The sequence below is a fragment of the Protopterus annectens genome, chromosome 6.part1 (genome assembly GCF_019279795.1).
Source record: "Protopterus annectens isolate FY-2018-M chromosome 6.part1, PAN1.0, whole genome shotgun sequence".
NCBI classification, from domain to species: domain Eukaryota; kingdom Metazoa; phylum Chordata; order Ceratodontiformes; family Protopteridae; genus Protopterus; species Protopterus annectens.
The window spans coordinates 528,483,102-528,498,039 of NC_056738.1; the positions used below are offsets into that span (position 1 = coordinate 528,483,102).

The following is a 14,938-nucleotide window of genomic DNA, read 5'->3' on the forward strand; positions in this document are numbered from 1 at the left end:
GCCACTTGGTTAAGTTCACAACTGCAGACCTTGGTTAATTTTTCTCGTTTACTGCTTGAGTTAATTGTTTCTCCTTGGTCTGTTTCAAGTTTTACGTCAGTCAGGTCAAAAGGAATTTGAAGGAGGGGTGGCTATTATATGAAAGCTGGTGATATTTTTATGAAGAGAGGATTTAATTTTAGGCAATGCCTCCTTGCTTTATTTTATTTCTATACTTTGATTACCCACTGAATCCAGTTAATGGTGACAGAAGAGCCAGACCTGTCCCAATACTCATTGGATATATAAACAGTGGGCACACTTTTTCACTCCTGACCAATCATAGTAGTAAAAGAAATAAAAGATGAACAAGTAGATGAGAATCATGATTTGCAGTAGTAACAGTTTGTCACCATATTGTGAAGCATCACAAATGTTTACTAAGGATATGGGCCTCAACTAATTATTATCAGTGTAGCTTTTGCTTTGGCATTTGTATTAAGTAAAAAGAGATGGTGTTACTTTTGGCAGGAAGGTATGAGAGGACAGTTCAGAGGTAGTAATAGTAATGTTCTGATTCTGGCTTCTAGTTTAGAAAATGGTAGACTGGTAAAATTATGGTGTGCACATGCTGGTCTGAAGTACACAGTGATATGGAAGACGAAGAGTGAAGAATTCTAGAAGCATTCGAGATTCAGTAAGGAATGGCAGCGGTTCATATGAAGACATTTACAGGAGGAAAAGGCAACAGTCACCTGTATTACCTTTTCAGAGACGGGCAGACAGTGAGCTTTTTAGCTACGTAGTAGAGCTGTTTTTACAGGAAAGAATTACATTTGAACTGATGCAATTTTAGAGCCACTTGAAAGAAAATCTGCATTAACTGAAGTAAGCAAAGATGGATGGAAATGACTGTATGCTTTATATGGGGAAATATTTTTATGTTCAAAGAACACAAACTCTTAAGGCAATGAAAAAATCGTTGGGGAAAGTTTTTCATTTTAGTGCTTGTGGATACATACACAAAGAAGGTCTGAATGGGTCATTGGGGAAAATGTTTCAATTTGGTGCTTGTGCAATGTGCATACATATACAAACCTGGCTGAAGGGGTCATGGGAGAAAGTGTTTCATTTTGGTGCTTGTGCATACATAGACAAACCTGACTGAAGGGGTCATTGGAGAAAATTATTTTAGTGCTTGTGCATACATAAAGTACTGAATGGGGTCATTGGGGAAAATGTTTAATTTTTGTGCTTGTGCATACATGGACAAAGTACGCAAGGGATCCTTGGGGGAAATGATTCATTTTGATGTCATTTGGTGGTGCTTGTGCATACATGGACAGACTACTGAGAGAGTTCTTAGGGGGAAATGTTTAATTTTGGTGCTTGTGCATACATGGAGAAAGTGCGTAATTAAGAGATCCTTAAGGGAAAGGATTCATTTTGATGTAATTTTGTGTTTACTGTGCATCCAGTATTTATCTGTTTTATCTTCTATTTTTTGTTTGGTAACTGGGCAGTAATGATACTGGGTGAGGATCTTTCTTGGGTCTAAGGCAGTGAAGGAGGTCATTGGGGAAACTTTTTCATTTCAGTGCTTGACTGTGCATACATGGACAACACACTGAATGGGTCATTGGGGAACATGTTTAATTCTTGTGCTTGTGCATACTACTGTATGTATAGTATGTTTATCAGAGTTTTAGAAGACTTTGTGTAAGTAGCACTCCTACTGACATGCTCAGTACATGTGAGCAAGGTGTCTATCCAGTTGTGCTTGTGCATACTACTGTATGTATAGTATGTTTATCAGAGTTTTAGAAGACTTTGTGTAAGTAGCACTCCTACTGACATGCTCAGTACATGTGAGCAAGGTGTCTATCCAGTTGTGCTTGTGCATACTACTGTATGTATAGTGTGTTTATCAGATTTTTAGAAGACTTTGTGTAAGTAGCACTCCTATTGACATACTCAGTACATGTGAGCAAGGTGTCTATCCAGTTGTGCTTGTGCATACTACTGTATGTATAGTATGTTTATCAGATTTTTAGAAGACTTTGTGTAAGTAGCACTCCTATTGACATGCTCAGTACATGTGAGCAAGGTGTCTATCCAGTTGTGCTTGTGCATACTACTGTATGTATAGTATGTTTATCAGATTTTTAGAAGACTTTGTGTAAGTAGCACTCCTACTGACATGCTCAGTACATGTGAGCAAGGTGTCTATCCAGTTGTGCTTGTGCATACTACTGTATGTATAGTATGTTTATCAGATTTTTAGAAGACTTTGTGTAAGTAGCACTCCTATTGACATACTCAGTACATGTGAGCAAGGTGTCTATCCAGTTGTGCTTGTGCATACTACTGTATGTATAGTATGTTTATCAGATTTTTAGAAGACTTTGTGTAAGTAGCACTCCTACTGACATGCTCAGTACATGTGAGCAAGGTGTCTATCCAGGCAAGTGGGGCCTCTTTGAGAGCTCCTAATACAGTAAGGTCTGTTATGTTTGAGGAAGTTCTGGAAATTAATTCTGAGGTGCTACAAAAGCACTGTTTTTTTTTTGTAAACTTTGACACATTGCTTGTTGTAGGTCCTAAGTTAGAGCATTTGAGCTTATGAGTTTCTCATTCTGAATTTTAAAAAGTCAGTGTTTCAAGCTGTTGCAGAATGAAAGGATCTATCACAATCTGAGCCGCATTTTTTAACAAATTTCTATGTTACGTAGTATGGAATACCCACTAATTGAGAAAGGAGAGCATTCCCAAAGCTTCAAGCAGGAGTATTCTAATTTCAGTATGGATGGAGTTAATTTTTATTAGCAGATAAAACAGATCAGGGCTGGGAAAGTGGCACAGCCTTATTTTCACTTCAAGGGATGGTTATAGGTTAGATCAGATTCAGAAGGTTTTTTTCCCTATGTTGTGGATACAAGTTTAAATATACTAATTTATATATCAGAGTGGAATGCAGGTGAAATTCGGGGTTTCTAAAAAGTCACATCTACATATCTTGTTTAGGTTGAACATAAGACTGTTAAGGGAAGGCAATCTTCAAGTTTTGGGATTAATTACTACCTTTGTAATTACTTGGTGAATGTCAATGGTGAGTAATTTATTTTGTAGGATATTTTCTTTGCTTATTTTTGCCCCCATTGACTGTCAATTATCAGGTCCCATCTGGTCAAGCTGGCCAATTTATTTCCTGTTATTTGGGGTGCTCAGTTTGAGAATACCACTGATGAACCTTCTTTCATCTTCAGACTAGCCTGACCAGACAGCAATGCAAAAGCAAGAAATATTGCCAGTGCCATATTTCAGGGACAGATTACAAAGCTAAAAATGTGCCTTTCTAAAGGGGTGCTCAGTTTGAAAATACCACTGATGAACCTTCTTTCATCTTCAGACAAGCCTGACCAGACAGCAGTGCAAAAGCAAGAAACATTGCCAGTGTCATATTTCAGGGACAGATTCCAAAGCTAGAAATGTGCCTTTCCAAAGGGGTGCTCAGTTTGAGAATACCACTGATGAACCTTCTTTCATCTTCAGACCAGCCTGACCAGATGTAGCATGTCTTGAATAATTTCAGGGATAGATTCCAAAGCTAGAAACAGAAGAATACATGAGTGCTTTGGACAATATATGGACATTAAGGACATAATGGAAGACATGGACATCTTTAAGAAACCAGCAAAATCAGAGGTATGATATCTCATACAAATTGAAGGGTTCATACCTGTTATTTATTTTTTTCTTTTTTTACAAATAAACTAAGATGTTAAACTAAGATGTTAGAGTTAACTGTTATTTTAAGAATTAGAATGAGAATTTGAATTTTAGGGCAAATATTATGCATTTATTACATTTATTCATTGTTCAAATTCACCTGCAATACAGCCAGGGGGTCGACTGCAACAGCGATACAGTTAACTATAAGATATATTTTACATGCGGCCCCAAGACAATTTCTGTTGACTCAATGCGGCCCCTGCAAGTGAAAAGGTTGGACACCCCTGCTTTAGGTAGTAATAATGGGTACGCCATACATATTCATCCCGTGCATGGCGTCTGGATGCACCATCTTCAGAACCGAAAAACCGAAGTAGGAACAGCAGTCTATGGATAGCATAAGGTAACAGGCACATCTAGACAGAAAAAATACCAGGGGGAGGAGAGAGGCAGTGAATACTGCAACAATGAAGAGAATGACATCTACTGTTAGGGTAAGATTTTACACAGTTGTACTATGTCTTTCCATATCACTATTACAGTATCCTTTACAATAAAGAATGTACAATAGTCCATGAAGAAGAGTGGGAGGAGGAAGGGCTAGCAGAAGCCATGAAGAATGGGCCTGGCCAAATCATCTCTGCCCTAGAAATCATATCCAACTTATAGGGCTTGGTAAATGTATGCACAGAAGTGTAGGTAGCTGTCTCAAGAATACAATTAGTATCCAAACACTTGAAATAAAGAATACCAAAAGAAGCCACAGCCCTAGTGGAATGAGTCTTAACAGAAGAAGGAAGGCTCTTCTGGTGAAAAGGACAGCAAAAAGAGATGGCTTTAGATAGCCAAGAAAAAAAATGTTTACTTTGGAACAGCCAAACCTAAAGACCTAGGATGAAAAGAAACTAAAAGCTGTTCAAATTTATGAAAATCTTATCCAAATAATATTGGTGTTGTCTACATAAATCCAAGGTGTGCAAAAACCTTCTTACTAGCAGATTGTGGAGAAAGGAAAATTGTGGGCAAATGAATAGACTGATTAAGAGAAAACTCATTAATCACCTAATGCATCAAAGAAGGATTAGTACATAGGGACACACTGCCCTTATGAAAAACTAAAAAAGGAGTAACAGTCATAAGGGCTTGCAACTCAAACACCCATCTGGCAGAAGTAAAGGTCAAAAGAAGAACACTCTTCCAAGAACAATGCTGTAAGGAAGCTGAAGCAGCAGGCTCAAAAGCAGCCCGAGTCAATTTTTCGAAAACAAAATTAAGGTCCCAGGAAGGAGGGGCAGGCTTCCTGGGAGGCCTAATGTGAAGGACGCCTTTAAGAAACTGTTTGGTCTCAAATCTACAGGCCAAAGGGGAGTCAAAGACAGACAAGCAGAAATAGCTGATAGGTAGGCCTTAACAAAAGAATATGCCAACCTAGCATTGAGCAATTCACACGGGCAATAGCTCAGCCAGACATTCCTAGTCAATAAATGTGAAATAAATAAATAAATGAGAGAGATCTAAAGGAACATCCACAGTAAATGGATACAGGTTATGAGAAAGCCATCAAATATAAAATCTTTTCCATTTGGACAAATTAGATTTTCTTGTGCCGAGTTTCCTGGCCTCCCGCAGGACCCAAAGCACGTCCTCAGAGAAAATGTGTCTGAAGAGTATCAAAACTCTAGTACCCACAACATCAGGTGATGAATGGACAAGTAGGGATGGATGAGAGACCCCTTGTCTTTTGTGAGTAGGTCCACCCAGTGAAGTAACTTGTAATGACTGCCCTTGGCTAAATGCAGAGGATGAAGAAACCCATGCTGTCTGGCCCAAAAGGGAGTCACCAGCAAGATTTTGGGTGCATCCTGTATTATCTTGAACTGGCCCTTCGGACTGAGAGAAAAAGAAGGAAGGGCAAAAGGAAATAGCCCCTTTGAGGGCATCCATGTTCCAGGCCACAGGACATGGGACTCTTGCACAAAATTCAGAACACTGACTATTCAAAGGGAAGGCAAATAGATCTACTCGAGGAGTACCCCAGTGGTGGACTACTGTCCAAAAACACATTCCTGTGAAGCATCCTCTCATGGGATTGTGTTATAGACCTGCTCAGAGAATCTGCCACTATATTCTGATCTGAGGGAAGGTAAACTGCCTGAAGGGTCACCTGATACTGGATAGCTAGATTCCAAACCTGAAGGGCTAACCTGCAAAGGAGATAAGACATAAGATAAGGATAAGGATGTTGCTGATGTATCACATCACTGTGTTATTGTCTGTGAGTATCTTGAGGGGCCCTGGAAGGAAAAGAGAATGAAAAGCTTGAAGAGCCAGAAGAGCTCTCAGTCTCTTTGACACTGATGTGGTCCTTCTTTTGTCAAAGTGACCAAAGAGGTTCCTCATCCCACATCTGAGGCATCTGTTTAGAGTTCTTGATGAGGGATAGGAGGTTGAAAAGGAAGCCTTGGGTTGAGGGACAGCTGAAAAATTCATCACTGAAGTTCCAGCTGGAGGCATGGAAGAAGAGAGCCAAAAAATCTAAAGGATGGGGATGCTGAAGCCAAATTGATTTTAGAAATCACTGGACTTTCCTCATCCAGAGCTTGACCAGAGGAAGCATAGGAATGATGGAAGCCATGTAACCCAGAGCCCCTAGAAACTCCCTGGCTGTAACGGAAGTCAAAGGAGGAAGAAGAGATTGAAAGAAAGGAATCAGATTAATGCCTTTGGAGAAGGCAGGGATGCCAGTACTGGAACAGTCGGGAGCCTGCACCTCAGAAAAAACATGATCCTGAGAAGGACTCAGGAATGATTTTTGGAATTTCACAGTAAACCCCAGACTTTGCAGAACAGAAATAGCAAAGTGAAGATGCTGAAGTAAAATCTCTAGAGAGGAGCCCTGAATGAGCATGTTGTCCAGGTAAGGAAAGACCTGTAACATGCAGAAAGGAATCACAGGAGCAAGACATTTGGTGAAGACCCTTGGGGTAGTAGAGAGACTAAAGGGCAAAGCAGAGAACTGAAAATGCGAGCAAGCAACAGATAAACATAAAAAATTCCTGAAAAGGGGAGGAATAGGAATGTAAAGATAAGCATCCTTGAGATCCAGGGAAACCAGAAAAGTTTGAGGAAGTAGCAGAGGAAACAAGGGTTTAAAGAGATAACATCTAAAAGGAAGGGACCTTCAAAAAGGTGTTAACTGAGAAAGATCCAGAATGGGTCTCCAGGGACTGTCTTTCCTGGGGACCAAGAACATTCTGGAGTAAAACCCCTTCCCCCTCTGAGGAGTTAGAACTTTTTAAATTGTTCCTTGAGCCAACAGGCCTTGAAGCACCTCTGGAAAAAAAGGGCATTTGCTTCTGAGGAGGCTGAGGAATGCCCAAAAAGGGGGAAATATATTTCCAAATCATGTGATAACCCTGGTCAACTATGGGAAGAACCCAGGAGCCTTGGGTGACCTTTACCCAAACAGGAATGGACAGGGAAAGATGCAGAAAAAGAGGAATGCAACTGAAAAGAATAGGACAAACAGACAGCACCTGGTTTGTCAGGAAAAGGAGGCTTCTAGGTAGGAGGAGTTGGGTAGCCTTAGCAGGGGGAGCATTTCTACTACCCTTTTTACTCTTGGGGGAGGACAAGACTGTCTATATACAAAGCCAGGCTTGTTAGGACAATTCCTTTGAAACTTGGGAACAGGGGAAACAAAAACATGCATCAACTCCTGCAGGACCTAACCCTCTTCTTGCAGGGACAAAACTCTGCAGTAGCAGCACCAAACAAATGCTTATTATCCAGAGGACCATCTATAAGTTTAGCCTTGATATCATCAGGCAAAGGCTGAAGTCTGAGCCAGGAATACCTCCTTAAAACAGATCCAAAAGCAGCAACCCTAGAAGAAGCATTATCAGCAACATAGCTGGCAACATAGCTGCATTTAATGGAATGGCGGGCAACTATGGAGGATGTCCATAACAAGACAAGCATAGAGGCCTTCCCTTCAGAATCAAGAAGATCTGAAATGGCTTGACAGGCCTGAGAGAGAAGAGCAAAGAACCTGGTCATGTGTGTCTGACAGTTAACAGCCCTTAAGGCTATGGTAGCAGAAGTATACACCTTCGTACCCTGCCTCTTCATGGTTCTGTTGCCCTTATCACAGGGAAGCAACTTAGTTAAATACAACAGTTTGGAAGGCTTATCAAAAGCCACTGACACCACAAGAGTGTCAGCAGAGGGACACATATAAAGAAACTTGCAGTTATCAGGCACTTTATAAAACCTATCAGGTTTCTTGGAAGCAGGGATTTGTGAGTCAGGAGCCTGAAAAGCAGTGAAAAAAAGCATCCAGCAGAGTAGCAAAAACAGGAGGAACAGCAGAGGGCAAAAGAGACTCAATCTGCAGAAGTTCATAGTACCTCTTCTGAACATCAGACACCTTAGCACAGCCCCATTTGAAAAATTCCATCATTCTGGAAATAGTATCACCAAACAAAACCTCCTCAAAAGGAATGTCAGGACTGATTGGTTCTGAAGAAGAAAAATCTTAGTCTAATGGAGAAGGAATCTGAGAGGAATAAGTAAGGGACTCTTCATCAGAATCAGCATCATCATCAAAAGAATCCTGTCCCTAGGCCTCTTAAGGAGGTAGAAGACAAAGGAAGAGCAGGAACCGAAATCCCCTGTGGAGGCTTCAAAGCCATAAAGGCATTAAGCAGGTCGAGTGAAGTTTTGGCATTCACTCTGAGGATACTTAGGAGTAGGCGAAATGTGCTTAGTCTTCTGCTTTTTTTTTTATCAAGTGGGACATCAGCCTTAAATAATTTAGAAGTCTCTAACTCTGGACGACACTCTATAATTGTAGTCAGAACCTCTTCCCTCACTGACATCTGAGGAATACCCCTATGCCCTTCGGTAATTATCAGCCACGGATCCCCCTGTATATCCAAAGCGGACATCTACAATGCTTCCATGGATGTGTGTGGAGCTGGATCCATGCCAACCTCCAAAGTGGTCATGGCAGAGGAATCTAAGAAGGAAACCAGATAATCTGCCATGCTTTCACCAGCCTCAAGACAGATGCTCAGTGGAGGTGGTACAGCTGAAGAATCCGACTGAGCTTTCCTGTTTTTTTTTTTTTTTTTTTTTTTGTAAATGGCTGACCCTTGGTCCGGAAAGATCCTACCATGTGTCTTTAACCAACAGTTTAAGTTGTTGGTTTTTAAGTAAATCATGAGGAAAGAAAGCTGACTACACAACGTCTTAGGGAAGAAAGCTTGACAAATCTCACAAGACATCTGGTTGTGGGAAATGCCTAAACAGAACAAACACTGCTCTTGATGATTTTTATGGGGAAACTGTCTCCCACACTAGCACTTCCACTTCCTGAATGCCATGAAACCAACACCCAGAACAAGGCAAAAGAAAGATAAGAAAAAAAAATACATAAATAAATAAAACAACTAGGCACTTATCTGAAGTCATTTTGATAACCAGCAAACGAACGAGATTTCAGACTGATATTTGAAGATGGCATTCGGACTGGCGGCAAAGAAGTTCTGAGGATGGTATGGCCAGGTATCACCTTTATGGCCTATGCCGTGCATACAGAGCACACAGCATACCCATTACAACATAAAGGCTTTGGTATGCTAGCAGGACACTGGGCTGCCCCTAGGCAGGGGATCTGTATTGTAAAGAATACTGCAACAGTGATATGGAAGGACATACTCTGCTATGCCCACTGCTGTTTATTTGTACTTTTGTAAAAGTAATGCAATCTGTTCCTTCCAGCTTCTCAGGTACTGCAGAAAATTTAGTTTTTTTTCTGTGTACTCTGTCTTTTAATTCTACTATTTTATGAAACATCTTTGCTTGAGAAGCTTTATGCTAAGTTACCCTTTTATTTAGTTCAACCTCTGATTTTTGCAGCATCATTTCATTTAAATAACTAGTTAAAGCTACTTCCCTTTTTCCATTCCTTGTTATTTCACTTGATATACTCCTTCAGTATTTCATTTATTTTAAACACCAATGGATGCATTTTATTTATTTTTTCATCTAAATTACTGGAAGTCATCTCCTGTACCAAAGCTGAAACTTAAACTGCTTTTTGCTGAATAGCAGCAATATTCTTCCCAGACAGTTTTCTTTTTGCCTTTTCTGGTTGATTTTCTCTCACATTCTCCATATTTATTCTTTGCTGTAATTCAGGCAATGTAATTACTAGCCAGTTAACACAATTTTACTTAAACTGACAGTTTCATTATCCTTTTTTCACAGTTTCAGTTTTTTTACTCTGAGATCTCAAATCAACCTGTGTGTAACCATCTTGGAAGTTTTCAATTTAATACAGAGTTTGATAATTAATGCCTAGCAAGATACATTGCTGTGTTTACCAAAGAGACAACAGATAACGTCTGTACTAACAAGCAGGAAATAAATACTCAAAACTTGTAATTTTGCACATGTCCTACTTACATTAACAATAGATATTCAAATTTCTCACATCTTCAGTGGCATTTTGGGTTATCCACCAAGGTAACCCAGTACTGGCCAGATTTCAAAAGCCCAGATACCTCTCCCTCTCTATTCCTGTGACACCTGACTGGCTGAACATCCTCAGAGAGGTCTTCACTGTCACATAAAGTGTGTGTTCAGACTTCTTCAATTCCATAAAGAAGAGGACGAAAGTACATGAAGTCAGAATCATCTAGCAAGATTAAATTTGCAGCCAGTCACAATACCATATAAAAATCAAAGCCAACGGCAACCAAATAAAACAGGTTGCAACCCGCCTCAGCTATGCACAATTTGGGGGATGGTGAATGGGTGCTGTCACAGAGGCAATGAGAAAGTCGAACATTTACTGTTATGGATAAATAGGACTTACACAGTTGCACTGTCTACATCATTCCCACTGCCTCAGTGGCATTTTGAGTACATTCCCAAAGCTTAAATTACCTTACCTGGGAGGAGAAAGGATAAGGATTCAGTAGTCCCTGGACAATAGTCCTAGCAAAGCCTACTCTGGACTTTAAAAAGGAATCCACTCTGTAGTACTTTGTGAAGATATGAACAAAGGACCAGGTTGCTGCATCTAGAATCCTTCTAAAGTCCACCCTTTTCCAATATGCCACTGAAAAGGTTAAGGCCGTAGTCGAGTGAGCATCAACATTTCCTGGAATAGATGTACCATGGTAGGAGTACCAGAAGACAAAACTGCATAGGACAGCTATTGTGCAACAGTTTTTTCTTAGCCCCCTTATAGGAGACAAACAGCTGCTCAGCATTCCTAAAGGGCTTTGTTCTGTAAAGGTAGTACATGAGCTGCCCGTTTGAGAATGTGAGTAACAATGGGCCCAAACACCAATTCAGAACTTAATAGTACATTCAAAATTTTGGCTTTTAATCAGAGAAATTCTGATTACACAACTAAGCATGCTGTCATAATACAACAGAAGCAGCACAATTTCTCAGGACTGTATCTGCACATTCCAACACACCTCTCACAGCATGTTTCAAAACCTGAGTCAATTTAAAAGTGATTTCATCCATGTTAAGACTTCTGCTGTGCAGGTAAGGATGCAGCAAAATCATCCAAACTGTACCTTCACTATAAAATTATCCAAGTTATATGTGGAAAGTTTAACATTCTAAAGGCCAGATTACTAGAAAGAGCCATCCTTTTACCCTGAAGATCTAACAATTTTCACTCTTTATCAAGGGGTGGTGGATTACATAAAGCCAAGCACTCTTTATTTGAGCAGGCAGCTGGGGAGAACTCAACTGAGTCAGCAGTAAAGAAACCTGTCATATTAGAGGACCCTATATTTTCTCAAAGTTTTTTTTAGGTACTGCTGGAATAGATACTGGTGTCCTACACACAACTTTATAAACAGTTTCTATGACCAGTAAGAGAGGGGGAATAGCCATAGAACTAGGCATCTCATCTATAAGGTTATATACCTTGCCTATGTCTGGGGTCATTCCCAACTGCTCCCAAGCACAAAAACATCATTAAATCTAGCAATCATCTGAGGAAAAGCGAAGACATGTTTGGACTTAAGGTCAGGTTCACCTTCCTAAGAATAACAGTGACTGGACTCAGTGTCAGCTAGGAAATCATCAATACCCTCATGTGGTTCCTAATCATTCTCTGAAACAGAAAGGTTTTTAGCCAAACCAGCACTAGAGCCATGGATGGGAGCACAACCACCAGAATTAGCTGTCTGCAGAACATTTCTAGCAAATGGAACCACAACAGCCTTACAAAACAGCTATAATCTGATTATCAACTGAATGATAAAGTTTATGGTTCTAGATACAATATCTGGAGACAAGAGTATTATATCTGGCAAGGGGTCGCTTACCCCAGACAACTCCTGCACCTACAAGGTTTGGTGCTTCCACGCCTGTGTCAGGTACTGGAACAGCCCCAGGGGATGTGTCTAACCCCCATTCCATAATGGCTGGCAGAGCTACACTACAGGGAGACAATGCAAAAGGTAAGTAGTCTGCAGGCCAAGCAGTGGCCCCAACAGAATCACTAAACACAGTCTGAGGCAAATTTTTACTTATTCTTTTTTTAGGTGCAGCCAGATTTGATTGGGGGGGGGGGTACAACAGTTAGGATCCTTCAAGTCAGGGGAGAGAATACCAGCCAGAACAATAAACTGACAATACTATATAATGCATCACAGTAAAGTTTCTAGTAATAAGTATGTCTCCACACAACTAAACTCTGCCACACTGTGCTGTTATCACAAAAACAGTTTTGAAATGTGTTCAGAATTCTTTAACTGACAGAAGTTAAAAATAAATTCCAGTACACACCAATGCAATCAATGTGTCAAACCAGTGTTAAATTATCTCCACATACTTTAGCTACATTAAACTGCCAAAAATAACTCTTAATAGCAATTTAACTATATTTCCTTGTCAGAGAAAGATCTCCACAGTCCACTCAAATAACTTGTAAAATTGAAATCTGATGTTAAAAATGCTGTAAAAATCCAATTTTTGCTAAAGATGAAAATAAAGTAGAGTTTGTTTGTTTGTGTCTTTCGGCTTTTCCCGGTTAGGGGTCGCCACAGCGGAACTCTGGTCCGCTAATGATTGGCAGTTGATTTTTACGTACAGGCTTGCCAGGCCTGACGCACAACCTTCAACGAAGGTACGCCCATTCACGCATGTCTCCACGCAGAAGACGTTCTAGCTGAGAATCGAACCGGACAGCGTCTTACTGTCAGGTGACAACGCTACCGCAGCACCACCACCGCGGGTAAAATAAAGTAGAGTAATAACAGTAAAAATAGGCGTAAACAGTAAAAATAGGCATAATTAACTTGCAGTTCTGACTGCACAAGACTGACCCTAGTGTCTAACAGCACACATACACATCACTTCTGACAAATATTGAATGTTTCGTCAGAAACAAAAACAAGCATTTCTCAAAAATAGAAGCCAAATAAAAAATGCTACAAGCAGAAATTCCCATAAGAATAACCGTAAACACTCACAAAAATAAAATATTAAAATAAATATATATTTTTAAATAAACAAACTATTAAGAGAATAAAAAGTCTTTCTGCTTTTTCCGGTTAGGGGTCGCCACAGAGGAACTCTGGTTCACTAATGATTGGCAGTGGATTTTACAGTGCAGAATTGCCAGCCAGACGCCCAACCTTCAAAGAAGGCACACCCATTCATGCACGCACCTACCTGCATGTCTTTAAACGTCACTCGACAGCGGGGAGGACATGTAGACTCCACACAGAAGGCACTCCAGCCAAGAATTGAAAGGGAGAACCTCTTGCTGTGAGGTGACAACACTAACCTCTGCACCACCGCGGCTTCCATAAACTATTTTATTATTAGAGTTATTATTCTCTTAACAAACTATTAAGAGAATAACTAATAAAATTTCAGGAAGGGGATCCGCAAATGGAGCTTATCTGAGCAGTAAGCTGGAAAAATCAGTACTGGATACTGTGAAGAGTCAGAGGGCTTTCTTCCTTGGATGGCAGAAAAAGACTGAACACTCAACGTCCTATGACAGCTAAAGACTTCCCTCTCAGGATGTGCTTAACCAATCACCTGTCACAGGAAGAGAGGGAGGGAAGTCTGAGCTTTTGAAAGCTGGCCAGTAATGGGTTACCTTGGCAAATAACCCAAAATGCCACTGAGACAGTGGGAATGTTGAACATCTTTCTTACACTGAACATTTTTTGCCAGTTAGCTCTGCTATACAGGATAACGTGGCATTTAAATATGCAGTTAAAACATCAAAATGCCACTGTTGGAAAAAATTATTCCACCTGCATGCCATAAAATGAAAAGAATTTAATCTATAATAGACATGATTTGGAGTATGAATCTCCAGGGAGACAAACACATTTTTATCACCAGTTTTCAGCAAGTCACCTTAAGAGAAGCTATATTTTCCAGTTACTGTGGAATCTTTGTAGTTTTAGCTTTCTGTAAATGCTCTGCAGTAAGAGTTCCAAGTCACCACCTTACTGACAGAAGCTTTTTAGTTAAAGAGCAGTGACACAAAATAATTACCTGGTACAGGAGTCGGTAAGGTCACCGAACTCATGAACATGCAGGCCATGAAGTCCAGGATTCAGTCCATCTATTGTTCCTTCCACAATGCACTTCTCCTCAGTAAGCTGCACAAACCTTACTACCCCTTGGACAGGGCCTGGTCCTGACAGCATTGCTACAGCTGCCTCAAGGTTTCCTGTGGTGGGGAAAAACATAACTCTTTACTTGTGAGCACAATTAATCAACTTTTGCTCTATACAAACAAACAAAAGAAAGCTATATGGCTTAAAATCCTATGGGGATATCAAAATAAACACATCATTCTTGTACACGCACTGATTCCCCACCCCCATACACAAAAGATATGTTCTTACCATATCACTTCCTCAATAACAGGACTCTCTTTGTCAGGCACTTTGGTTCGGTTTATTTTCTCCACCAGTCAGGAATAAACATCTATTTTTTGACAGACAAGTACTTTTGTCAACAAACTGTGTGATGTCACAAGTTGCCTATTTACATGTGCTTGTCCTAATGTCTGCCAGTTCAACCCTAAGTTAAGAGAAAGAACCCTCCTGCAAATTAACAGCAACAGTAAAAATTCTGTACCTGAAGTAATGATGCTGTATACCAGTATATGCTTGTCTGACTTGTAAAGAAATCCAACAGGGTCAGGAGAAGGGTATAT

The 14,938-nt window shown here is 40.2% G+C and overlaps 1 protein-coding gene across 1 annotated transcript in view; it reads right to left on the reverse strand.

Moving 5' to 3' along the window:
• The window catches only part of CCS (copper chaperone for superoxide dismutase), a 593,635-nt gene that overhangs the window by 324,797 nt on the left and 253,900 nt on the right, over positions 1-14,938 (reverse strand). Inside the window, exon 4 of the mRNA XM_044075992.1 lies at positions 14,269-14,446. Within this exon, the coding sequence (XP_043931927.1) occupies positions 14,269-14,446 (178 nt within the window). The remainder of the gene's footprint in view (positions 1-14,268; positions 14,447-14,938) is intronic.